The following is a 27,378-nucleotide window of genomic DNA, read 5'->3' as shown; positions in this document are numbered from 1 at the left end:
TTTTTGGTTTTCTGCAGGGGGAAACTTTAGAAACCATTACCACAGCAACTGTGTGCCTGTTCAGTGCCCAGCCTCAGCTAGCTGATCAAGTTCCTCCACTTGGTCACCTTCACAAGATAATCCAAGCTATGAATCACAAGAACAATGCCATTCCTAAAAGTGCCATTCGTGTCGTGCACATATTGTCTGACAATGAGGTACTGAATCATTTTAAGTGCTCGAGGGGAGAGAAAAGCATAACTGGAGTGATTTGTATTGCTTAGTAGTGTTCCTAGAAGGGTATTATTCTGACTATAAATACTGCATACCAGATGAGCAGGGACTTATAGCTAATTAATGTGGAATTGATAGATTAAAGATACTGAGAAATTGATGGCCTTGGCTGGACTATATCTGCCATAACTGTCAAGCTTGGGTACTCTGAATGTTTCTGTCTCTCTGTAGCTTTGTGTTCGAGCAATGGCATCACTAGAGACCATTAGCCCTCTCATGAATGGAATGAAAAAGAGATTGGATATAATTGGTGTAGCCTGTGAAGCACTTAATCGAATGTTTCAGAAGGAACAAAATGATTTAGTAGCCCAAGTAAGTAGTATATTCTCAGTCTGTAAAAACATGATAGTTTTATATTTGGCTATCTCACTGTTCATAACAGAGGTACCGTTCAAATTCAGTGTCCAGGAGGCTTTTCATGTTGGAGAAGCCAGAAGTCAGTCCTTTATCCAAAACGTGGGCCTGTTGAAGGAGGCTACACGAGCATTGAAGCGTAATGCATAGGATAGTGTTGGCTTGTGTCTGCTGAGAAAGTGTAACCTAGGAATGCCAGCTAATTCAACTGAGTTTATGCCTGGACAGAGCAGAACTGCTGGCTGGTATCTCTGTTTTCTCTTTATGTGAGGAGAAATTGACTTGCTAAACGTACTTGGTAATAGCTGTTGGTACTTGTTCACACTGCTAGTAACATTAACATTGGTATGGCGCTTCCTCGTCCACGCTAAGACAACTCACTTGGGTATGCTTGCAGGCTTTGAAAGCAGATTTGGTCCCGTATCTTCTAAAGCTGCTTGAAGGTATTGGTCTTGAGAACCTGGAAAGCCCATCTGCAACAAAAGCTCAGATTGTTAAAACTCTGAAATCCATGTCTCGCAGCCTGCAGTATGGAGAACAGGTAAGTCCTAACAAGTCCTTAACTGGGCTTTGTACACTTGGAAGATCAAACTCTGAACATCCCTTGTTTAATCTTATGGCTGTCACGTACATCATCCCACCTGAAATGTTAACATTGTGTAACTGTGAAATCATTATGGGTTGGGACATCTCCATCTCTTTCTTGTGGAGAAGTCATTGGTTCAGTGCATGTGAAGAGCACTAATGCAAAAGACAAATTGCAAGAGCAGGAGTGTTTTACTCTTAGAAATGTGAATGTCTCTGTCTCCTGGATAAGTGCTGTTGCAGACATCTATAGGGGTGTTAGAGATCCATATTCAAGGTGGTAAAATCTGTCCCATTAACTGTGCTAGTTCTTGGTGCCCTTCCCGTACCCTTGTGTTAAACTTTCTCAAAGGGAGGAAAGACCTGTCATTAGTTTCCTTCCAAGTTGGCCCTATCTCACTGTAGTACAGGAAAAGTTCTGTTCTACCTCAGCTCGAGACGCAAGGCAAGTGGCTGCTTGCAGGGTTGCTTTTCCTTGGCGCCTAACTGGGGAATGAGGGAGAAAGTCAAGCTGCTAAATGACTTCTTCGTAAGCCTTCTGTATTATGTGTTCAGCTGCACAATTTGAATGGAAAAGCAAGTTGCTACAATCTCCTTGGAACTTTGCAATTCTGTATTGCTGCCTAAACTACTGCTGTGCTACTTGGTGATCCCTTCAGAATGGCTTGGTTCTAGAAAATGAGTTTGTTCTCCTAGAACATGACAAATGTCACTTGCTCACTGTGTTTATCTCTTCAAATGCTGTAGGTAAATGAAATTCTGACTCGTTCCTCTGTGTGGAGTGCCTTCAAGGATCAGAAACATGACTTGTTCATTTCTGAGACACAAACAGCAGGATACCTCACAGGTTGGCAGCACTTTCCTAGTTATGTTCTGACTCGTACTATAACTGTTACTTAATTGTCAGGCTTGACTCTGGAGAGAGTTTTTTTTTGTCCTCAGGATCTAGTGCCATCATGTGGCCTCAACATTCAATGCTATAAAAATACAGTAAGTTTTAAAACCACTTACTAAAAGCCAAACTCTTCTTTTGTGGTTGAATGTATTTTTCTAGATAGTCTTTGCTGTACCTATTTCTAAAATACCAGAGCAACAGAATCTGGACACTTGCAATTCTTGCAAGTACCCTGTAGCGATAAGGCAGAGTTGTCATCCATTAGTTCTGATTACAGAAACTTTCCGAGCTTTCTCAGGATCGGTCTAGTTTAGGTCTAGAAAAAATTGTTTTCCAAGGCTGGAGGAGGAGGAAACTTATTTCAAAATCACTTAGACTTTGTCTGTAGTAATTGTCATGTGAATTAGGCTGCTTTAGCGTTAGGCACATAGTTGTATTATTTTGAATGTTAACAGCTCAGAGTGTGGGGCCGTGTTCCAGCCAGGCTCTGTGCGCTGGCAGGGCCCTTCTCTGGTGGGAAGGGCCTCACACCCCTGCTTGGAGCGTGCGGGGTATACTTGACCGCTCCTGTGGTGTGCCCTGGGGGAGTCCCTGCTGGTGCCACCAAGACTAAAGTGGCACCCCAGGGTGCCACCTCAGCCCACTAGCCAGCGTAGAAGAGCATTCTAGCTGTAGGTGCCGCATGCTGTGCGCACACAAAGGGTAGCAGCTCGTGAAGTTCCTTGCTGGTAATGGCAAGGTGTGAACATAATCCTGCAACAGTTAAATCACAGCAACCCAAAACGTGGTTCTTCCTTCACTCATGTGCAGCGCTTGGTAGACACATCTTTAGTGACTACATTCTGCTGTATCACATTCCAAAACCCTGCTATCACAGATTACTTGCTATAGCTGAAAATATTTTATGTAATGACACTGCAGCGAACTCTGTCTAAAGCACCATGTGATGCAAACTTCTGAGTCCTCAATAGCTGTCATTTGGTCTTTAGTTTTGTCTCCCAGGTAAGGTTTTAAAGCCCTTGGACAGGTCAATACAAACGCTTCCATGTGCCGCATGGAACTTTCTCATCTAACCCAAAACAGGGATCTTGGTAAAGCTTTTGAGCGTAGCTGAATTAATGAGGTATAAATCAGCTGGCCATATAGATAGGAAAGTGGTTTTTTTTTCTTGCAAGATACTAGTGTGTCTCTTGAGAAAATGAAGCAAGAGCCTTCAGGTCAGGACTTGGACAACTTCGAAGCAGATGCTTAATACTGTGAGAGCAGGTATATTGCAACACTTGATGTGTTTTTCCGTGCAGGAAAGACTCTGTGCTTTAGCTCTGAACAGGAGTTCTGTTTATTGCACCATTTGATGCTGCTTTGACAAAGAACACTTGAGCGCTTGATTCAGTTGGTACTGAATTTCCTTGGTATTTCATAAATACTATAAATTAGAAATATGAAGTGAATGCTGGCGAAGAACTGAAGCCATGGCATGGTGAGGCTCGAGGCTGGGGGCAACACAGCTATCCAACTGCCTTAGGGCCGGTGCTGCGTTTAAACTGCCTAATGTTCAAGTGCTTGCAAATGTAGAATGCAGATGCTGTACAAATGCAAAGTATAGATGGAAAACAAACTACAAGCTTTATTTTTAATCTGCCTTACCTTGTATTCTGCCTTATGTCTTGCTTCAAATTGCTTTGCTTATTTGCACTTCCCTTGAAACTTCCCTTGCTTATTTCTCTTCCCTCAGGTGTCTCTTCTCCTTCCCTTCTAACTGGCAGCAGTCCCCTTCACCTGAGAAGTGGGCTTTAGATCTGCTCTGCCAGGCAGCTTGCTAACTTCTGTGTAGCTCTCTAAAGCAGGTAGATACCACCTTGCAAAATGCACGCCGCACTTGCTGCGTTCCAAGTAATAGATGCATGTCATAGACCTGTAAGAAATGCGTGGTCCCAAACCGCAAAGCACCGATAAACTTGTCGTCTTCAAGCACACAGCAGCAGAAAACTAACAACTGCAGTGGCTGATACTTGCTGGTACTACAAATGAACTAAACTTCTGAAGTATGTTACGAATCCTCCATAACGGAAGAGTTTTAAGGACGAGAGAACTAGTGGGATTTTTGCCCTAGGACGTGTAGAAGTGGGTCTGGGTCTTGGCAGATGCCCCCGATGGGCTGGCGAAGAGAAGTCCCCTTCTGAGGCCAGGCAGCTTTTTTGCACCAAAGAAGCTGCTTGCTTTGCTCCCTTGCTTGCAGTAGGACTGTTGGCAAGGAGACAAACCATGCTCTGGTGTTCTGGCTCTGGGCTGTAGCGTGAGGAGGGAGGGTGGGGAAGGAAGGGAGACTAAATTTAGGAGAACGTAGTGAGGGTGACTTCCGGGGAGGAGAGTAAAGGACCCAGCAGAACTTACTATGCTGAAGACTGGCAGTGTAGGCTGAAGGCCTCGTGCCAGGTTGATCGTTGTACTGATGCAGGAACGTGTTGCGGGTTGGCAGCTTTCTGCAGTCATTAATCCGATAAGAGTTGCTGTTGAGACGTCTCATGCTGCAACATGAGTTTGTTGCGTGCATTTGAATGTTTCTGTGTCTGTAACTTAAACTCTGAGCTTTGAGGGAGACAGGCTTTGTCTGCAGTGCAGAACTGACCATCCCTATAGTAACCAGCATAGATTTATTAACGATTAGGAGGTCTTGATCTCTGATACGGAGCTTGTGCATCCCAAGAACACTGTTACTTTTTCTAATTGAAGGCACAAATTGCTGCCCAGACAAGCATGAGGCGGTTCTGCTTGTTCACGGGGCAGCCCACTGAGTTTCTTTAAATATGTGGCTGGGAAAACCTTTGCAACACTGAAAGCATAAACGTGGAGCCCAGTAGTGGAAAGCGTGCCTGAACTCAGGTCACTCCTGCAGCAGGTCATTTCCTTAGCAAAGGCAGGCTGCCCCCCCTTTACTGCCACTTCCATGGTGGAAGGCGAGGTGGATAATGCTGCTGGTTGGGGTTCTTTTGTAACTTATTTGGCACATCTGAATGAAAAATGCTGTGCAAGTCTGAGAATGGTCTCCACAAGCCATTCTGCTAAGTGGACTAAGATGCCTCAATGCCTAGAGTGGCTAGATTCCAAAGAATCTAAACAAAAACTCTTAAATGTTCTTGTTTAAGGTGTCTGGTTGACTTGGATGATGCATTTTAGTGTCACCAGAGGAAATAAAGCTGTTCAGTCGCTCTTCAGAATAAAAACTAATCGCCGATATTCTGTTTTCTTCCTGAAAGGCCCTGGAGTTGCTGGTTACCTCACTGCAGGGACGACGACGTCTGTAATGCCCAACGTTCCACCCCCGGTAGACAATGAAGTGGGAGATGTCAGCTAAGGACTGGCAATTCTTGTGCAAGAGACAGAAAGGCAGACTGGCCAGTGATGAGGAACAGCACTTTCCTCCAACGCATTGAAGTGAACTTACTGCCTTTGCAAGTGTTTAATGACAGTGTTATTCCTTTTTCTATGACTGTTGGGGTTTTTTTGTTTTCTGTTTTTTTCTTAGGAAAAAGTCAGTGATTCTAACTATCACACTGTAACACAAGAAAGCACTCTGTGGATCAGCTGAAATGGGTACACAAGAATTTTTTTTTCTTGTTGTACATAAGCACATTTTGTTCCTTTCTATTTGTTTACAAGACTGTGAATCAAACTTTCCTAGTTTTTATATTTTATGAATTAGCATGACTGGAGTTGAGCTACAGTCTAGGGGAATTGGGCTAAAATCACTTGACCTCACTGACCCCTCCCCCCAAAAGGGCACCCCTTCTTCTCCCAGTCCGATGCCATCACTCCCATCGAACATGACTTGCAAAAGGTTTGTCCCTGCACCAGTTCACTGATGTCCTTAATGATTAACATTATCTTCCTGAGATCAGACAGCATTAGACATTTGTATGTATAACTGGCTTGACCAAATTGACAAAGCTTCAGCAAAAAAAAACCTTAAAGTTGACATGTTATGTAAGAAATTAGTGTAATTGTGAAATGTTCTATACATTATCCAGTATATAAAAACTTTCTATATTGAGTGTACATTATACAGATCATTCATATGTACATAAAATTTTAAAATAAAGGGAATTAAGAGCCTTGTTAATGAGCTAAAGGTGGTGTTCTTATGTAGCTCTTTCTTCAAAGGTGTGGGAAAGGAAGGGTGGTCGGACACCTTAATGTGAGCGTGGCTAAATAGGGTTCCTGGGCAGCCTTGCTTGGAAAAACATGTTTGTGCAGGTTTTGACAGCCAGGAGCAGAGTTCCTGAAGCCCGGGTGCTTGTACAGTGCAGGCTGTGCTGGAGTAGAGATGTACTTCAGCCACTGATGTGCTGACACGCTCAACTTCCTTGGAAACATTCCTGGCAGGAAGCAAGAGGAAACCAAGATGGATGGAAATATAAACAATTATTATTGCTTTCTCAGAAGGGATTATAGTTGTGGTTTAGGTTATAATGAATTGATATGAGGTAAGGAGCTTCCTTGTAGAAAGCTTCCAGTTCCAGGTACTCTGAAACTGTTACTGCCCTGAGTGCAGCAGCCTCTGCTCGAACACCCTTCAGGCAAGCACTTGGCCATAGGCTCATCCTGATGACTTGTTTAGTTTTTGCCTGACCAAACCACTTGTGTCCTTATGTTAAGTGTTGATCCACCCTGTATAAGTTGAGAAGGGACTGCCCTGCCTTTACAGGAGGTGGAACCACAGCTGGCACAGTATGCTGTGATCTGCCTGCTCTGGTACTGTGCCAACAAGTTCTCTTATAAGTAACTAATGCTGAAGAGGACTTAAAAAGGCAGAGCTGAGGAATTCTGTCCTTTGAGAGCTTCACAAAGGTGTATTGGGCATAAATGGCAAAGCCTGCTGTAGCAGCAGAGGTGGCCATGAACTGCCCTGGGCCAGTCACTAATGGTTCCAGCCAAAACTTCAGCTCCTCAGAGGGGAAGGTGCCACATTGTTAAAAAAAGGTTGGAGGAGCTGGGGCCAGGAGTAGGGGAGGCCTGTGAAGATGCACAAAAGGAGAGACAGACAGACAAGGGAAGACAAAAGGGGCACCTATAAGGGACAAACACATCTCCTCTCGTTGGAGGAAGAAAGTGGAGGAGTAGCAAACAAAGCACTACCCCCAGGCTCCTGTGCTGCCCCTGGCCTTGCCTGAGGGGAGGCAGGGGAAGGACAGAGGGCAGCTGAGAGCAGGAGCTGGGAAGGAGGAGGGGTGGGACTGAAACTAAGCTTTGGAAAGGGAAAACAAAGGGTAATACCCTAAGTGTTTAACTGTCATTTAATTATTAATTAAAAGTTTATCCTAGCTTGCAATAAACCAGATTGGGTGAAACTTCTGAGTCAAAACTGCTTTGCCTATAATACAAGGATAAAAGAGGGCTTTGGCTCAGGAAATAAAGCACTGTAGGCCTGTTAGAAAATAGATTTTATTTAGTGTTATAAAAAACCCAGACAAATTCTGGTATTTACATGACATTCTGCAAATTTTTAAAAGCAAGCCTCTGATTATTAAATGTAATAATTACAAGTAAAGAGCAAGAGGGTATTTATTGCTTCAAGCTAGAATCAAGTTTTTGTAGTCATCCAGTTTTACCTTAATCACCGCTGTTGCACGGAACAAAAATCTGTCCTCTAAATCTTCCCTCCATGTGAGATGGCTTTATGCTGACCTCAGATTTTTGCAGTTAGCTGCTTTGACTGATCAAGCAGTTCCCACCTTGCAATTGTTGAGAGATGAACTTCGTCAGGCCCATCTGCCAGGCGCAGGGTCCGTATATAAGCAAACCTGTGTCAGAAGAGCTGAATTAGGGGGAGATTCCTCATCCTGCCACAGCAGCAAGCCAGTCCGATAGGATGAGTTCTCAGCGCTATTCTTGCTGTGGCCATCCTTCTAACAATAGTCTCTTTGAAAAGAGCTATCTTACGCAGGAGCTACTGCAGCAAAATAGTCCTGGCAGGACTAAGATGTGTGGGCTGGAAATTGTGAAGGCTTGCTTCTTCCCAAGGCCATAAGGGATAAGATTGAGCTTGGGAAACAACTCAGCTATGCTGCTGATAAGAACTATTTTAGGTCCAGTGCCAGCTTGCTTTCTTTTTTAAGGGTAAAGCAATGCAATTGCATTGGAATTGAATTATAAAAGCACTTGGTTTAAGCTTTATAGTTTAAAGGCACATGGGCCATTATTTTAGGCCAGCTGAGGTGAAACAGTGCATACTGGGCGTTATAAAGTTATCTTAAAAGGAATGCTTAGAATCTACAGCAAAGTCTCCCTTACTCACATAGAAGCCAAAGGAAAATCCTGGGAAACTCCAGCTCCACCACACACTTGGATTGCACAGTCAATCACTTTAAGCACAGCTCGAGGGACAACCACTTTGGTCATGGCTACCTGTGGTTAGAAGAGAACTCACATTATCCGCAGTCGTTTCATAAGCAACTGAAAATGTTTATTTAATGCTTCTGGTGAAGACTTGTCTCTCATGCTACATTCCTTCCTCTTTTGATGGACTGAGAGCGCTGCTGTTCCTGTTCCCTGGGTAAGGTAAAACTGTTTCCAGGAGAGACAGTCACCCAAAACTCACATTGTCTTGAGACAAATGAACAATACATGAACTTCTTAAATTTTTAAATACTTTATCAGAGTGATCTCAAAGTTTTTAACCGAGCATGCTTTGCAATGGCATGATAATGCCCTCTTAAGGCCATCTATTTTCAACTTAAAGTGACGCTCTGTGATAAGAAGGGTAACATTCAGCAACGTGTTTTAGCTTGTATTTCAACCAGTTGAATGCTCGGGTATTGCAACCCCAAGTCCTAGCCTAAGGCTGGCAAAGAAAAATTTACCTCTTTTCTTGCTTTTCTGTTGCCCAACGCATCAATCTTGCTGGCTGTTTTTAGTGTAAGCAGTCGAGCCTGTTCTATGCTGAGGCGGCACTCAGCGATCCAGTGGGCAACAACTTCCTGCAGAAACCAAAACCGAGAAGCAGAAAGTCAGTTGATGCCTCCTAGCGTGCCCAGGTAAGCCTGCCCCAAGGACACTGCTCCTCTATCTCAGCGTGTGCACAGTCCTGTCATTTAGTTGACACCCTTGTGCAAATTAAAGCTAGTTTGATGCATGTAATCTAATAGGAAGGAAAAAGAAAGACAACGCTTGGCTGACAAAAATACTGAAGATAGAGGGGTTCTTTTCCTGCCAGGAAAGACGATAAGGGGGAAAAACTCCTGATTCTGGCACGCTCGCATTTCCTGGTCAGACCCAGTGCCTGCTAGCCATTTTCCTGAAGCCCTTCAAAGCCTCCTTTTCACTCCCCACTTTACCCACTACCAGGGCTCAAAACCATCTTTCTGTGTAAGGTGCCCCAGATTACAAAAACTGGGCGGGGTGAAAGAGGAAAGGAATCAGTTGTTTTGCTTAAACTACTGGTGATGATGATATATTACTCACCCAGACAAACAGCTGCAGGGTGGTGCCTGCTGTATCTGGCCGCACTGATGACAAATTAGTAGCTCCCAAACGAAGTTACTGTCTTGGCAGCCCTTCCCTACTCCTATTGGCTAATTCCCTGCTGCAGCCAACATACCACAGTAGGAAAAAAAAGTTGATGTGATGCTGTTTGGAGCTTGAGCCAGCCGCAGGCACCCGCTTCTGCCTGCAGCGTGGACCTTGTAGCCTTGGCAGCCGCAGGAGACGTGAGCAAATGTGCATCACTCACTTCAGTGCAAAGGCTGGGGGCTCAGCAAAGGTGGAGGTGTTCAAACTCGTGCTTTCTGACGACAGCTGCTGGGACTGTAACTAACTGCCATGGGGGCAGGGGTGAGTCAGCCGGTTACCAAAGGCTGCCAAGAGCCCCACCTCTTCCTTCGCTAGCCCAGAGCTGTGCAGGACCTATGCTGGCTACCCAGCTGCCCTTCAGGTCTTGCCTCCGGCTTCATCAAACCTTGGCTTTACTTTAACGAGCTTTGGAGAAATAGCGTGCACCTCATCCAACCCTTATAAATTCTAGGCTATGGTCATAAATGGAAGTTTGGCAATGACATGACTGGAAAATAGATATGTAAGATTATTCCCTCTGGATCTGTACAGGCAATTTTTATAACCTGTGCCAGACACTAATTCCATTCCCTCTTTCCGTTGCTTTTACTTGTTTATTCCAATAGAGTCATCCTATCTGTTGGATAAGACTGAGGAACACTTGAAATGTGATAGGCCAACTAGTAAATGTTGATGGTTCCTATAAAAAGCAGACTGTCCTCTTTTTATTGTTCTAGCAAGCTCTCTCTCTCACAAAACAGTATTGCAATTCCAGAGTAAGATAAGACCAAAAATCCCGCTATGGCTTTGGTTTGGCCTGTACTCTTATAAGTAAGTACAAATAATTGATCAGAGAAGTAAAATTTTTAGTCAAATTTAGACCCTCGAGCATCTCCAGTAATCAGGAATGGGAGAAGTCTCAGTGACTAATTCGATATGCAAAAATGGTGAATTCAGATTATAACTATGGAAACATAAACTGTATGCCTGAAAAAATACCTGTCCGAACTGATCAGTGAAAGCAGAGAAAAAAACCCACAGCAACAAAATCTGTACTCAAATCCAGCAACAGGCATCCAATTCACTGCAAGGGAAAAAAAATGTCCCATAGGTTACAGTGAAAGCTGGGAGCCTCGCAATGTGATTTTTTTTTTCCTTTGCCACCTGGAGCGTTATGAATAGGAATTCAAGGTTAGGGCACGTCTATTGCAGTGTCCACCATCAGAGTCTGATACCACACAAGGTTCTGTGTGGGCAAAACACAGGATGGTGTCTGGAGGTCTGGAGCACGTGAATTGGGACAAAGAGGAAATGTGCTTACGTGGTGATACAGTTTCTTCCCGAAAGTCTCTCTCTGCGCTGCGCGCTGGCACATTATCTGTAAAGCAGTTTCAGCCGCACCAAGGGACCTCATGCAGTGATGAATACGGCCTGGCCCAAGCCGACCTTGAGCTATCTCAAACCCCCTGCCCTCACCTGGTTGGAAGGAAAAGCAGGCACAGACAGACGCCTTGATTCCCACTTGAAATCCACGGCTCTGAGCAGAAGTGGCCTCATGGCAACAGAACTAGAAGCAAGCTTCTTAAAATTTTATTTTGCACTTTATGTTCTTAGAAGTTTAAAGTTTATATTCTTAAAAGTTTATGTTCTTACAAGTTTATTTTGCAGAACAGTTGTGCTTGTTTACTCCAGCTAGATCTATATTGACACATTCTTAATATTTACAGCACAAAGTATGCTCCAAGATGGTTTCTGAGAGGCTTCGATTTACCTGATTTATTTTTAATCTTGTTAATCTTACATTGAAAAATACTTCTATGAGATTTAGTATGAGAATCTGGGGAAAGATTTAGAGGTTTCCAGGTCCAAGGGCTACTCAAAAGAAAAAGCTCTTTCAAGGAAATAAAAATAGTAGAGAGGAAACACTGTAAATCCTGATTTCTTTTGAAAGTGAGAGAAGTAACGCAAAGTTCTCCCCACAGAAGGTCACAATGCTGGCCTGCTCATTCATTCTTTTTTTTTTTTTGTTCATTTCTCCTAAGTCTGCAGACACCCAGGCTTAGACAGCCACGGACTACAACAGGATGCTCTTTTTTAAAAAATCTGTAAAGTCTATGAGGACTGGTTTTGGGGAAAGAACACCACTGACTGACAGTGTCTGCTTTGCTCTACTTCAGGGAAGCGATTTCCACACAACACCTAGAGCTGCCCTGCTTCCTTCCATCACCTTTCTGCTCTAAACAAGTTACATTCAAGCAGCAGGTAGACTTGTAAAGGAAGAGCGGGCTCACTCTTCCTCACGTTTGAGACCCTGGCTCAACCGACCATAGCTGTTTACAATAACTTATGGTGATTCATAAAATAAACCACCGTATCATAAAACTTGGTTCATCGCTGTACGTATTAAAAAGGTATTAATACTGAAACTCACCCAGTATTATATTGGAGACAGGTACTCGCACATCATTAAAGTGTATCTCAAAATGCCCTCCATGGATCTCATCTACAAGCACAGAGGAAACACAACAGCAGGGTAAAACAAATGAGGATAAAAATACAGGCCTTCCATTCCTAATCCTTTCTCTATATATGCATTTTACGGATCTATTTCATATACAATATTTATTAGTGTTACTGCAGCTCCTGAGATTACTAACAAGTTAATACACATATAGCTGATAAATATTACCACCTACCCAGATAGCCAAACACTGAGAGGGGTCTTATCAGCTTCAGCCCTGGCGTGGCCATGGGAACAATGATCATACTATGCTGCTTGTACCTGATCAAGACAAAATGCACAAGTTACAATTCACTTTAGGCCTCCCTTCTGTCCCCTCCCTCAATTTTTTTAATTTTCTATCCTCCGTTTAGCACTTGCATAAAGCCAATGTTGAGATCTAATGCACCACGACCAAAAACCTACTACTTCTGTCACTTCTGTGCAAGTACTTCTGTATCACCCAGTCCATTTCCTCCCCGCTCTGCATTTTTTTGTTCTTGAAACATGTTTTATCATCATCATCATCTTGGCTTGCCTATAGTTTAGGAAAAGAATCCCCATGTTTAAATTCCTTCTGAATATTTAAGGTCAGTTAGCAGTCACACAGAACTGCAGGTGACAGCCCGTGCATGTCCCTGAATTCAGTCTCCAGTTCAAGAAAGTGCAGCACCACATGGTCCCCTCCGTGAACTTCTGTTCAGCTTCAAAGAGCTCAACAAATGCCACTGTCTGTTCAGCCGTTGGAAAAACTGTGCTGTGAGCAAGTTACTGTTTACTTCTCAGTGGAACCTAGACAAATCTTAAAACTTAATATAAATCCATAAAAGTAAAACTTAAGTGGAATTTGGGCTAAAATCCAACTTAGAGATATAAATGTTCCAATTCTGTTGTACTACAAGCTGTGTGACGAATGGAATCAGTCACGGAGCATTTTATTTATTGCTTGCCTAAGGTTTTGTAAAAGCCAATTTTAGTTTGGTGATTACGAGTTGAATAATGTATTTCGCACAAGAAGAGGGAAGTATTATATTTACACGTAAAGAGCAGGACTGATTAAAGATGTGCAATGCTCTCAGCTCACTCAACTTCACATAACAAACATCCCGTGTTTCAAACTTAATTTTCTACATAGATAACTTTGTGAAAAACTTAGTAGGTAACTTTGGGTCTCTGATGTGCCACTTCTACTCATTCTGTTCAGGGAAGATCTGAAAGGTTTTGGGTTTATTATCATTTAAGCAAGCAATTCTTACTCATGTTAACTGTTTTATATACTATACTTATGAAATAAACTGTAAGCCAGAGATAGTTGTTGGCTGAACAACTGACGCAGACGGTTTGCTAATGTGACCAAGATAAAGTTAGTGAACCCAAAAAAATTTCCTGATTCAATTCATCACACGGCTGCATGAACACTCGAACTAGTGCGATGGAGGGGGGAAGCACACAGGTGCAAGCTGGTGACACTGAAAAGGCTGGGAGGCTTCGGTCACCAGTAGCTGACAGCGAAACAGGAGCTTGGTCAGCAACAGTTTTCTCTAAACAGACAGACGCACAGGTTTAAAACTCCCCTGTAATTCGCAAGCACATCCAACTGGTCGAAGAAATTATGGGTATGTCACTTAAAATTTTTGCGAGCAGTGACTTTTCCAGGAAGCAAGTTTTAGGTAATCCTTTGAGTCTCCTAGGAATCTTTACCTGGATGCTGAGGAGTTTTTGGTTTTGCCCATGACAATTGCAACTTTGCAATTTGGGTTTCCAGCACCTTAAAAAAAAAGTCATAAACACAGAAAAGAGTTTTCAATATAAAAATCCCAACGTAGAATCAAAGGAAGTTTCATACAAATAAATCTCGTTTCCTTTCGTGATACCGGAGCAAAAGCATGCAATCTACTTCTATGTTTATACTCTGAGTAATCAGACTGAAACAAAATATATCTTATTGCTTAACATGTAAAAGAGTTGACCTGTGGGGAGGGAAACAATGAAAAGCCAAACATCCAAGCCCTCCAAGATCCAGCTCCACCGTCTACTTCTATGAAAAGAGAACAAGAAGGTACTTGAAATGGGATCTAATTACTTGTGTCTCCATTACAGCTCAGCAAATAAGTGTGATTCAAATGCACACCTCAAGGTGAGATGCTGCCATTTCAGAAGTAAAGCTTCTTAAAATTATGAAGACTGAAGGATCTATGTGGGAATGAAATGCAACCATTTTATATCCAGATTACACAAATCAGGCTATCAAAGGGTTACCATGGTGACCTTACTACTACTTCAACATAACTTCTCTGGCATGAAGGTTTTTTCCCTCTTTATGAAGATTATTTTAGTTTGCACTTCAAAGAAAGATCTGAGTGGAATCACTACCTGAAAATAATCTGCTAGCATTTCAAGCCATCGATAACATTATTTGATACAAGTCTTCATAGCATAAAGTTAGCACTTTAACATACAAGTCCTAAAGAAGATTCTACCATTAATTAAAATGGCATCTTATTTCTAAGACCCTTAATTCTCACTATCTTTTTCTTTAATGGTTTCTTGGTACCAAAGCATGCTCTCATTCCTTTCAAAGTCTCACACAGACAAGAAAGCTAGGGAAAAGCGGGCAGGACTATACCTGATGTATGTAACAATCAGTACATTTTGTATTGCTATCTCGACGCAGATGACAAGCTTTGCAGAGGTTTAATTCCAGATTTGATCTATACCAACTTGGTTTGTTTTGAGGTCAGAAACACAGATGACTTTTTAACTTCTCTGGCAACTGTTACCACAAGGTTTGGGAGCCGCTGGTCTAAAAAAATACAACCACCTGGCTTTGACCTGAGCTATTTCCTCCTAAGAACAGCCACTGTGATGGCCAGGAAATGGGAGAGAGATTTATTACATTCTGATAAGCACTGCCTCTTTTGAGGGCCAAATTGCTGGCTGTTTACTTTCCTCTTTTGCAATATGCTATTCATCCACTGTTTTCAAAGTCGGGTTGCATTTACGGCCCATGAGCTGTACAATAATAATGAGCTCAAATGTCTGAGTTAAAAGCTGGGGTAGGGGGGAATAAATCAGCTTGGTTAAAAAAAGAAAGGTAGATCTCAAACATCTGGCTCATTTGGGCACCTGCAACAAGTGGGTGACCAACCCCAAAGTAACACGAGAGGCTTTGCAATGTACTACCCTGCAAAGAGAAATGCCACAATCTGAAGGGGTATTTGATTCTGCTCCTCTTCCAGAGGAGGTAAGGAATTGCAGAAGTGGTATTTTCTAAACCACATTTATCTTGAAGCGAGGTTTACAACAAAAGATATTTTGACTTTCTGGACTCTCTTCAAAACCTGTTTTGTAAACAATCCTCAAGTCACCTCCCTCCTTCAAAAGAAGGCTAACAGGCAAATTTCACCATGTCCTATGAAAAAAATCAGAAGCTTTCATGTTGAACTTAGTGAGGAGTTCACTGAGAGGTAGACATCTGGTCAGATGCTCTAAATCATTAGTACAAGTTTCTGGAGGGCAAACTAATACCTCCGTTTTGTATCCTCTTTTCCCCATCTGAACACAGCAAAGGAAGGCAGATTCCTGGCCTTTTCCCTCCTTAGAGTCGAAGTTCTGAATAACCAAAATAAATTTTATGCAACTTTGACCCATAAATGCGAGGAAGATGTCCTGGTCTAATGCAAGACTCTGGAAGACGCCAGTGTTTTGAAGAAATGCAGACTGCCTGGATGGAATAAATCTCTCATTTGTAAATGGCATTTTTGCATTACTTACAGAATTCAAAGAAGCTGCTGGTGGATGGGGGAAAGAGTCAGAGAAGCCTGTCATTTTGGAAGGAGTTAGAAGTAGGTTTGCAAGAAGCTTACAATTCAACAAACAGAAGTAGTAGAGATTTTAGAAGGTCAGTTTTAAGCATATTTCCATATTGATAAGATTTTAATAAGATTTTTCATATATATGTATATGTTGTTTCACAGAACCTGTCCAAAACTTTTAATCCACAATGGTGCTACATTGGGAAACATTGTAAGTTTAACTAATGTATTGCATTTTTTAACTCTTCATCGCACTCACATAAAGAAGGACAATGATATTTTAAAATGGGCTTAGACACTTGATGACAGTCCTATTAGAAGCCTAATATTTGCTGTCAGGGGGTGTAGCATGCTTGAGATTACTGATCTTCACACAACCAACTCATACAGATTCTTCCTGGTAGAGAGCACTAAATGTGGCACAGACAAGGAGAATACAACCTTTACTTAAGGAAACTGCCATATAACCTGGATTCGGAAGCCAAGAGCACTTAATTCTTGCAATCTACTTATCTATTTTTCAGCGCCCAGTCTTCAAATTTTTGGCTAAGACATCTAAATCAAGATAATCTACTACTTGAATGCCCAGAAAACCTATGACTCTTGCCATGTTGGCTGCTGCACTGGTAAGCCGGGTGAGTTACCTCTCTCTGCTAAAGATCAAGGGTCTGTGGTGACATTACAGACTAGGCAGCTTCCTAGAAAGGCACTGATAAACACGTGTTCCGGACTCTCCCACAAGAAGAAACTGGACTGAGTAGGGTGGATGGCAGCGTGGTATCGATTTTTGTAATATGGGAATCTTCCAATGGAGAAAGGGGAGCCTGCAGTAATTTCTATCACTAACACAATGTATTCCATAGTTTTATCTCATTTTCTCCAGATAATACTGCTGGGCAACTAGTTCACGTATGGTAAAGATTATAGTGTAGCTGTGAACAAATTGGCTACAACCAGTAAAGACAGAGACAACGCTGGGGTTCTGCAGCTAATCAGCAAGGGCAGCGCAGTCCTATCACTGAATGTGGCTGCTAGTCATGCCCAGCTGGAGCTCACAGTCTCAGATGGTGCCAGTGAGAACAGCTGTTCTCAACACCACTTAGAAATGTTTTTTTCCTCACCTTCATCCCACTTTTACACAGCCACAAGCACTTCTTAGTTAAACAAGATCCATTGTTGTTTTGCATTCACACTTACTTACTAAATAATTTTTGTTATTCTTGAGCCTATGGGGCCATACTGAAATCTAGCATTACAAGACAGTATTATTTCCATACCCTGACTGGAAGGTTCTGTCCTCCCTGCACCCTGCAAAGTTAAGAGGAGCTGAGGTCCTGTAATAAACAACACAGGATTTACATGAACTGCCTTCCTACAGGCTGCCCGCAGGACCTCTGAGGCACCGGTAACACAACCGTCTTTTCTGCAGGAAACACGCAGAGATACTTCCCTGAGAGCTTTCTCAGTTCTACCCTGATTATTCTGTTTTATTGGGGACCACACTGAGATAAAGCCCATTCAGAACTGAGAGATTCACTTATTTTAAAGATAAATAGCTCAGGCCTCTAAGCAACAACATGACTTGCAAGAAGCACACATGGGGGAAGCAACCCAAATGTCTTACCGGCTACTGTCAATAACACCAGTGAAGTGCTTTGACAACTCAAGATAAAAACACTGCAGAAATATGCACAAATATTGCAGTATTCTTTCTCTAGACTCCAATTCCTCTCCCAACCCATTTTTCTTTCTCGTTGTGAATGCAAATGAAACTAGAGGCACATGGAAAACATCTGCCCATTACATTCCTAGCTGCCCATTTTGAAAAACCTTTCCTTTCACATATTCCAAAATAGTTGAACCACTGACAGATGGCTAATCCAGCTGTGGCAGGTGTGTCAGTTGAGCCAGCATGCCAAAAAGCAAACCTGACCTCTGGTCTTCTCAGAATGTCTTTCTGTTGTTTGGCATTGATACTGCATTTTCTGAAACTCAGTGGACTGCTACAGGGTACAGGATAATTCAATCAAAATAAAAGCTCTGGAAGATCATAGAAGGCTCCTGACACTCTGCACAAGGTACTCTCACACAAAAGACCAATTTGAAACAGTACAGATTGTGGAAATTTAAGCACAATCCAGTCATTTTAAGAATTCTTAGCACAGCTAAGTCCATGCTTCAGTGCAGAAACTCTAATGTCAGCACGTAAACTGCAGAACTTCTCCATCTTCCCTTTCCTGTGAAAGTTTTGACTCTCTATAACACAGACAGCACATTGGAAGTGGAAGAAGCCTAATGGATGGAATAGCATCTCTTTTCTTCTACAGTATCTGCCTGGCTTGCAGTTTCTTTAGAAATATCAAACACTAACTTGATTATGACTGACTGGTAACATTCAAGTCTCTGAGAACTCTCCCACAGGGTGCAGGACTATCTGCTTATACTCTGGTTGACAATTTACCACTTGCTTTCACATCTTTTCCCTATCATCTTCCTGGGTTTGTTCAATATCACATACTGAAAGATAAATCTCTGCTATCTTACAAAAGCAAACTCATCTTTCTATTGTATCCCCTAAAAAGTTACTTAAAAAGGGGATATAAGGATCCCTTAAAACCTTACAGAGGCAGCCCTCAGAAGTGCAGTAGTGTCCTGAGGAAAGAATATAGTGATGCCGTACAGGTAACTCTGCCCCATACAGACTCCACCCACCCCACCCCCACCCCACCTCTTTCTCTCCTTTTCAAATTTTACATGTATGATTTCATAAAAGCCACATAAACATAAACAACCGACATAGTGAAATAGTGAGAGAGTCTTGACCTTCTAAAGAACACTCACATCCTGGTTGGAACAGGGAGAAACGCAGGAAATGTATGTTTTACATGAGAAGAGGTTCCAGGAAAGCAGGATTATTTTTTTTTTTTTGAAGCTGGAGAGCCAAAATGAAAGTGCAACTGACTTACAGATGAGGGTGTGGTGTTTGAAGACAAAGTGCGGTATGTCAGACCAATTCAGATCATTTCACTGAAGCACATCTCAACTGCTGTACCTGCTACTAGTCTGCTGACAAAAGAAGGTTAGTCTCAGTTTAATACTTATTGCTCTGTATATTAAGTGTGATATACTTTTCTTTTTACATAGAGAAGAGCTAGTATTTATTCTTAGTTAAGCTGGCTTTACAGAGAGACATAATTTCATTAAGGCACATGCTCATTACCAGCCTTAAAATCAGATTTGTTCAGTAGAAGAAGAGAATACTGCTTAATTCATTAAAGAAAAAAATCTATCTGTTTAAACCGGGGATATTAACTTTCATTCAACATATATTCATACAATCCCATGTCAAGTTTAAACACACAGAAACACTGAATTTGTATCTTAATGGAAGGCTGGAATAATTCTGCAAGAAAACATGCAAAGCTGTCTATTAATATACCTCCTAGAAAACAGTACTTGAAAAAACAGCTGAGGTTTGAGCTGTTTGGGTACTTGTGGGCAGTTCTGTATGATCAGATTCCTCCCTGTGCACAACATACTGAGAAGTCTCCAGCTGTAAGACGAATGTGCCCACAGCAATCTGATTCTGTAAGAAATTCCACGTGGGCATAAGGTGGCTCGCTGCACGGGATGGAGACTAAACTAAGCCTGTTCCACCGCTGTTCAGCACCTGACTCCCATGGGACTGCTCTGCTTTATGTAATGGGCATGTGTACGTGCGCTTAAGAAACAACATTAACAGGAATGACAAATATGAATAAGTATGTTAGCCAAAACATAACTGTTTAATTTATGGGAGAAAAATCAACCGTTGCATTTTAGTTAACTTTGTCAAGGACTCGGGTCAGCCAAACTCATATCAGGCAACGGAGCATGTTCCTTGTCACAGCCAAACCGCTTTGTGATACGCAGGCTTCTTGAAGTTTGCACTGAAATGTTTACTGGTTTGGTTTCAAGCAAACTTGCCAGTGATCCAACTTGAATAAGCATTCTCAGACTGGTTCTGTAATAAGTGGTTTAGACCTCAGCCAAATCTTTTCAGTTTAACTTCGAATTTTCTCCTAATCTTGCTAAGTGGATTAAACTGTCCCTGCAGCAGTTACTCTTCTACTAAAAAAAAAAATTAATAAAATTTGCTGCTGATGTCTGAATCTCTCCTCAAAGTATTATAAAGCTGCAAAAGATTACCCCTGCTGAAAAATCCTGCTAACACAGCTTGTTAGGCATAGAACAGGCATCCCTTGCCAAACTAATAAAAAAAATTACTGTATTTTTCTATTTTCATTTAGGCAACAGTAAATGCCAGACTACAAGACTTAAAATAAGAGTAATCATTGTTTAAAATTTAATGGGAAGTGTTTTGAAATGTTAACAAAATAATCCAACAAAGACATTAAGGATTAAGCCAATCCAAATAATTAACTTCTAGATAACACACTTTAAAAAAAATTTAGACAGCAGATTCCCTGAGAAAAAATATCAAGCAAAAATATAAATTATTTATGTCTTTCTATTTAATTGGTCTGTATCCCTGAATATGAGATCAAGCAGAAACTTTCTTTTCCTGGTAGACGAAATACATTTAAAAAAATTTAAGAGGTATTGTTTCTAACAAAGGCTTTGCAACCTTTCATTTAAACCCTTACCTGAAAATCAGAAACAGTATTTAGATTTCTTTCAAGGTTGAAAAAGCCAAGTTGGAAAAGCTCTGGGGCAGAATATCAGCTAAGAATCTGCTTTCAGTAACATTGGCCTCAAATTCTGAAACACTGCAGATGATGAGAAAAGGGAACGTGTTTTTCATCCTCAGCTACTTTTTGCTACTGCTGTTAAGAAATCTTAATCCCATTCACTGCAAGAAAATGGGGCACTGCAGGACTGTATTTTACAATAGAAAGAATTTCAGCAAATTAGTCAATGAACACAATTACAGAAAACAAAGAAAATACTGTAGGGTATGACTTGCTTAAGACTGAAGCTATGAACACTCAAACTTCAACCCTAAGCTGGCAGTGAGAATCCAGCCTTAGTGTTTACAGAGTATATCTGTCATGAGATAGTACTTTGAAAAAACAGCTGAGGTTCTGAGCTGTTTGGGTGCTTGTGGGCAGTTCTGTATGTGATAAATTCCTTTCTGTGCTAACATTCCGAGAAGTCTCCAGCTGTAAGATGCAGCAATTTGATCCTGTAAAAAACTCCACATAGGCATTCCTCGCTGTGTGGGATGGACACTAAACTAAGGCTGTTCAGCAACTGACTCCACTGCAGTATTTCATCTAATGGGCATGTATACGTGTGCCTGTGAAACAAATACGCGCACCCTCCCTATATTATACTCGCATCCCAAATTTGCCAAAAGCTGTGACAGTAGGCACAGAATACTACTGCTTGGCGCTCAGCTTTCATCTGTTAGTATTTGTTATCCACTCTATTGTAATAGCATGCAAAGCCTTCAACTGGTACTCCTTTGCTTTGCAGAGGCTGTAGAGAGGAAGGTGTAATTTCAGACCTGTAAGGGTACAGACAAATTTATTTTGCAATGGAGCACTGTCAAACATAACTCTGTCAGAGCAGTTTAAGCAATGATGGCTCCTCAACTGAAACACGGAAAACAGAGAGGTGCACTCCAAGCACCTTGCGATCTCCAGTGCTAAGGTTAATGAAAGCATTTCAGCTGAATCCATTTTAATTTGCTCAGTTACCCCATTTCACGTGAGAATTTGAGACAGTCTGTTCTGCCTCCATCACTGTCTAGCTCTGCTTTGATTGTTTATGAATGCATTCTCAATATACAACTTCTTTAAACTTGAGATGTATAAGCAACCCTGAGCAGGGGTTTTAGGCTTCCACAGAAATTCAAAAACTTAAACCCAGTATTATTTCTTTGATGTTCCCTTCTCCCCCCCTTCTTTTTTTTGTGTCTTGTAGCTTTGCCATAGGCTGGGATATGAATAACTCAACTGATTACTGGATTGATGATGAGGAGTATGATCTCAGCCCTGTTACAGATTACAGTACATATGAGCTTCTCTGTGAAAAAAGTGACGTGAGGAACTTCAGTAAATTATTCCTTCCTGTGTTCTATGCGTTGGCTTTCACTGTTGGAGTTGCTGGAAATTCATTAGTGGTTGCAATTTATGCCTATTGCAAGAAACCGAAGACCAAGACGGATGTGTACATCATGCATCTAGCCATCGCCGATTTGCTCTTGCTCTTTACGCTCCCTTTTTGGGCCGCAAATGCAGTGCAGGGATGGGAACTTGGAAACTCAATGTGCAAGCTCACTTCTTCTCTGTACACCATGAATTTCAGCTCTAGCATGCTGTTCCTGGCCTGTATCAGTGTGGATAGATACAGGGCCACTTCACAATCCCGGCATCACAGAAGAATTGGTAAACACTGCAGGGTTACCTGCACCTGCGTCTGGCTGTCCGCCATTTTATTCAGTATCCCTGAACTGATATTTAATCAAGTCAAGAAACACAATGATAGGAATGAATGCCTTCCTGTATTTCCAATGAACATGGAAACAGTCTTAAAAGCAACCATTCACATCCTGGAAATTATCCTGGAATTCCTGGTTCCTTTCCTAGTAATACTGATCTGCTATTCAGCTACTGCTCGAGCAATCTTTAGATCTGCAAATGCTAAAAAAACTAGACCTTTCATGGTTTTGCTGGCAGTAGTGGCTACTTTCATTATTACCCAGCTACCTTACAACATTGTCAAGTTCTGGCGAGCCATAGATATCATCTACATGTTGATTACTGACTGTGATGCAAGTAAAACCATAGATGTCGCACTCCAGGTCACCAAGTGCATAGCTTTGTTTCATACCTGCCTGAACCCTCTTCTCTATGCCTTTCTGGGTGCCTCTTTTAAAATGCATATTATGAAAATCGCAAAAAATTATTGGAGAAGACAACAACAGCATGGAAGACCTGAAGAAATTTCTGTGAATTATGAAGACCATACTGAAGAAACACTTAGTTTCACTATATAGATTCTCCATTACTTTCATTATCTTTTATAACCAAGGGAATTATTTACTAATCCTGGGGGTATTGTTTCAGCAGTTTGTCTGCAAGTCAACCTTCAGATTTGTTTCTGAACCTGCAGACTAGCCAAGACACTACAGTGCAGTTCAAAGTGGAACATGTTGATCAAAATTAAGCAGCGGGCAAGAACTAAGTACTGAAATTCCTAGAAAAACCTAGAGATATTTACTATACACACAAACAAAGAACAACAACAATAAAAACACAAAAAACAACCACAAACCCCCAAAACCACAACAAAACCCAAACACCTTAAAAACCCACAAGATTTAAAAGGATCACAGTACTAGACACTAAAATAGCTGTGTAATGAACAATCTGTACATGTCTAAGCATATAATTAATACAGAAAAAGAAACCATCAGCAATAAAACAGCAGTACAGGAACTTTTGTATCAAAAGTTAATAACTTTGTGTTTCTCCAACTACTTTGTAAAACATAAGAACATTTGCCGAATAAGCCAGTTCCGTTTTTTCCTCAGCTATCATTCCATGCATTTGCAGCTTGAAATGAGGTATCAGTTCATGGCTGAGTATTGGGGGTGGGGGTGGGGGAAGCCATTCTCTATGTGTTTCCACATATGTATAGCAACAACAACATCCTCAACAAAAACCAGTAACTCCTTCTCTGTAGCTACCAAAAATGACCTTTCATCTCTCCTTTTCTGCTCACCCTAAACTTCAACAAGCCTGTACCCTATGGGAGGCACATTCTAATTCTCTGTAAATGTCACGTCAAATGTAAATGCCAAAGTAACGCAGCCAAAGCATTAGCAGAAATGTAAGAAAAAGTTAAGTAAATCTTCATATACAGGGCCTGGAATTTCTGGTCAGAATTTGAAAAATTATTCAAACACTGTATCTGCTAAAATATATCTAGATACAATAAAATCAAAGAATGCAAAAAGTCCACTGGCTGTCATTTACTCATATCTTCATGGTTTTTTTTGTTTAAGTAGGTATTGACCTCTCTCATCATAGGCACTTATCAACCAGCAAAGACTAGAGGCCTTGGTTGATGAATGAGAGAGGTTCTGAGTCCATATGGAGCTCATGGTCAGTGGGATTCACAGTTTTTCCAGGGAAAGGTACCAAAGCTGCCCCTGCCACAGTGCTGGCAAGGATTCCAGGAAAACAAGAGTTTTCCACAACTCTCTGGAAGCATTTCAAATATATTGACATATTAGCTTTCAAAATGAAGAAAGTTGTATTACAGCACACAGTCCCTGCCTTCAAACATCCCATGGGCTCTGACAAAATGCCTCATCTATGGTTTACAAAAGCCAAAAAGAATCTCCTCATTTTTAGACACTGTTCCTAGTTACACAATTATGAACTGGAAGAAAAAGCTCTAAAATGACAGACAAGAAGCAACAATAGCATAAACAAGACACAAGTCTCTTCCCTCTGTTTGGATAACAAAAGCCTACAGAATTGCTGCACAGTATTTTGAGACATACTAGAGCATGAACAGATATGTCAAAAGTGCTTGACAGACGGTTTCCACATACACCATAAATCTGACATGTTTAAGCCATACTGGCTTTACTGTAGATGCGCAAAGCACCCATGCAGAGCATGGTAAAAAATTCCAGTTCTTCCTCGAAGCAACTGACTCCCTGCATGTGTGGTCTATGATTTGTCTTCACAAATACACAGTGGTTGCATCCAGAGTGACATTCTGACCAGGGTGTCAGGCTTCTGGAATTCCCAAGCACCCAAGGTCCTAATGTCCACTCAGAGTAAAAAGGAGAAAAAAAACAAAACCCAACCCAAAAAATCCTACCCAAAAAGCCAACCAGGCAGAAAAGACAACTCTTAAGGCAGAGCTGCATGTGTTTGTCAAACTTCTTGAAATTGCAGCACCTTTTGTACATCTGTCTTTATGCAAATCTGACTGTTCTAATTATATTTATTAGAAGACAAATCGAATAATGCTTACTGTCTTATGATTACTCACCTTTTTTATAATTCACATAACTAATTTTATGAATAATATTTTGTGTGTGTGACCTCCTACAAACTTTCCCATTACTTCCTTAGGAACTGCAATGCTCAGCTGGGAGACGCTGACCCAGAGCAAAGGTGGCAGCCAGCAGTTAAGTGACACTCTCAGGTCAAGAGACAAGACACCATGCCTCCTTTTGCTGCCAGTTTTGCAGCACTAGAAGAGAGAGCGAGCGCCCTATCTTCTGGTGAGTCTAGGTATTGCACAAGCATATATCAGTAGGTAGCTGCCACGCTCAAAAGTACATAAATGAAACATCCAAGTTTCACTCCAGTTAGCAACCCCGTTTATGTAGCTGGCTTCCAAACTCCCAGGGAGTGATGATTTTCCAGTTGTTGTCATGTATGTTTCAGTAAAAACCTAATGGTACTATAATATCAAGGATATTTACCAATTACAGCCTAATCCATTGATTGTTTTTTTCTGGGAAGTACAGTATAAGAAAATTAACTGTAAAAGTCAGTCGAACAGCACCACAGGCTTGTTTAAAAAGCAGCCAAATTTTACTGTAACTACACGGTACACTCAAACCTCACACACAAGCTGCCAAAAACAGCTTCCTAAAAACAAAGTTTAAAGGCTACGGCCATAAACGTGTAAGTTACCTGACGGAAACAGATGACATTTAAAGAATGTGAACAAAATTCAGAGGTTCCAAAAAGGGCCCAATACTCCAAAGTGGATTTGAGTCTTGGATTTTGCTTCAGAGAACAAAAGCTTGATTCAGCTCTTTCCATTGTTTTACATTTTAGCACCTTCACCCAAGAAGAGACAATTTTCCATCCGAGAAATGGAGCACAATTATATTTGTTTTATCAGTTCTTGGAAAGCATTTTAGATTTAGCTATTCTTCTTTGGGGTTTCCATACTTACCACTGCTCCACCACTTCTTGCCGTTGATCACATAACTGTTTCCATCTCGCTCAATGCTGCATTGCATATTGGTTGCATCACTTGAAGCCACATCTGGTTCTGTGTTAAAGAAAAAAACCCAAACAAACCACTGGATTAAATATACAGGTAGTATTACCACCAAAAATACAGGGATCTAGATATACTATATTGGCAGTAACACTGTTTTGCTCCCAATAGAAAAGCTGTTCTTAGAATGTCGCTCTGCTGGTGGTCAAAGGCTTTCTATTTTCTGACAACCTGTAGCCAGTTTAAACTTACTTCTTCTTGGGCTCGAACTACCCTTTGTAGTCAACAGCCTTCTTCCTTCCCTGATGTTTTTAAATCCTTCCCCCTTCCAATATACTTATAGATAACAGCCATATCTATCCTCAGCCTTTTTATGCCCTAGGCTCCTCTCAAGTGAAAATAGAGATTTAGACTACTCTTGTGACGATTCATGAAACAGGTTACACAAAGCCGTTGCCAGCAAAATGTCATCAATTATTGTTTGGAACAGGAAAGATTCTTTCCTTTCACCCTTAACTTCCTTATAGGCCATCTTCTTTAAAGCAAAAGCATCTCTTTCCTCTTGGCAAACAGTGAAACAGAATTTGCAAAATAAGGGTCCAGTTCTGCAAGACTGTTGAGTTCTCTTAACCCCTGCTGACACAGAAACATTAAGATTTGACATCACATGTTCAAAAGCTACCTTCCTAAATCAACAGCCAGGCCTTCCACAGATGTTGAATGCTACAAGCTTTCGAGAGCAAAAATGAATATAATGCTGAGCTACAGACATAAAGCAAGTGCACCATATGTTAGTTATCTTCAGGTTGTGTCTTAAAACCTCTACCTATGACATACGGCAATACTACACAACTTTAATCACAATAATTATACTTGCACCTATGTGTATGTTTCTAGAGAACCCCAAAGCACATTATAAAAAAGGGTAGGTTCTATTGTAAATCTGTTTGTTACAATAAAGTGTATTTTACCAGTACTAAAAATAAATGGAAAATATATGGAGAGCAAATACTAATTATTGTAAACATGAAAAATGGTAATTGACAGGGAAGGGCAGCAAGAATGCTTCACTTTGCACTCACACCTCATACACGATTTCATAACAAAACACATTCACAGATACAGTGAAAATTTCAGTATTAATTCATTAACACATAACAACTTATAGTTTTGTACTTTTTACATATGCCATGTGAAATTTGTGCCAATTGCCTCTAACTTTCTTCTGGAGAAAGATTTACCTGTCATGCAGAAGCAAGAACTAATCTCCCCTTCTAGGAGAGGTTCCAGCCACTCTTTCTTTTGCTCTTCAGTCCCATACATGTGCAGGACCTCCATGTTTCCAGTGTCTGTAAGAAAACAGCAGTCGTGTTTACTTCTTGCGACACACAATTTGTAAGGTGTAAGATTCCCAACTTTTC

The 27,378-nt window shown here is 41.3% G+C and overlaps 3 protein-coding genes across 7 annotated transcripts in view; 2 read left to right on the top strand and 1 right to left on the bottom strand.

The window, feature by feature from the left end:
• DNAJC13 (DnaJ heat shock protein family (Hsp40) member C13) overlaps positions 1-6,230 on the top strand; it is a 55,122-nt gene extending 48,892 nt beyond the window's left edge. For both annotated transcript variants that reach the window (XM_064444128.1, XM_064444127.1), the window contains 5 exons: positions 18-197; positions 445-585; positions 1,025-1,168; positions 1,960-2,059; positions 5,365-6,230. In XM_064444128.1, the coding sequence (XP_064300198.1) occupies positions 18-197; positions 445-585; positions 1,025-1,168; positions 1,960-2,059; positions 5,365-5,462 (663 nt within the window). In that variant the 3' untranslated portion in view covers positions 5,463-6,230. The remainder of the gene's footprint in view (positions 1-17; positions 198-444; positions 586-1,024; positions 1,169-1,959; positions 2,060-5,364) is intronic.
• A 1,301-nt stretch (positions 6,231-7,531) lies between these two features.
• The window catches only part of ACAD11 (acyl-CoA dehydrogenase family member 11), a 31,742-nt gene continuing 11,895 nt past the window's right edge, over positions 7,532-27,378 (bottom strand). Inside the window, exons 12-20 of one of the 4 annotated variants that reach the window (XM_064444123.1) lie at positions 27,199-27,306; positions 25,910-26,008; positions 13,857-13,923; positions 12,352-12,437; positions 12,087-12,158; positions 10,977-11,131; positions 8,968-9,084; positions 8,403-8,512; positions 7,532-7,908 (exon numbers count right to left, since the gene is read on the bottom strand). In XM_064444123.1, coding sequence (XP_064300193.1) covers positions 7,794-7,908; positions 8,403-8,512; positions 8,968-9,084; positions 10,977-11,131; positions 12,087-12,158; positions 12,352-12,437; positions 13,857-13,923; positions 25,910-26,008; positions 27,199-27,306 — 929 coding nt within the window. In that variant the 3' untranslated portion in view covers positions 7,532-7,793. Of the gene's footprint in view, positions 7,909-8,398; positions 8,513-8,967; positions 9,085-9,704; positions 11,132-12,086; positions 12,159-12,351; positions 12,438-13,856; positions 13,924-25,909; positions 26,009-27,198; positions 27,307-27,378 lie in introns of those variants that run through there. The other 3 variants (XM_064444124.1, XR_010371671.1, XR_010371670.1) reach the window with 3 other exon arrangements.
• Positions 18,762-23,935, top strand: ACKR4 (atypical chemokine receptor 4). The gene is made up of 2 exons (XM_009506267.2): positions 18,762-19,049; positions 21,899-23,935. The coding sequence occupies exon 2, from the start codon at positions 21,918-21,920 to the stop codon at positions 22,971-22,973; it is 1,056 nt and encodes a 351-aa protein (XP_009504562.1). The 5' UTR covers positions 18,762-19,049; positions 21,899-21,917; the 3' UTR covers positions 22,974-23,935.

The sequence above is a fragment of the Phalacrocorax carbo genome, chromosome 2, assembly GCF_963921805.1.
Source record: "Phalacrocorax carbo chromosome 2, bPhaCar2.1, whole genome shotgun sequence".
NCBI classification, from domain to species: domain Eukaryota; kingdom Metazoa; phylum Chordata; class Aves; order Suliformes; family Phalacrocoracidae; genus Phalacrocorax; species Phalacrocorax carbo.
Note: the sequence above shows the minus strand (reverse complement) of the source record. Positions and strands in the feature narration are given on the sequence as shown.

Excerpts from the sequence above, each read along its gene's own strand:
- ACKR4 (XM_009506267.2), top strand. The coding sequence starts at position 21,918 with ATGAATAACTCAACTGATTACTGGATTGATGATGAGGAGTATGATCTC.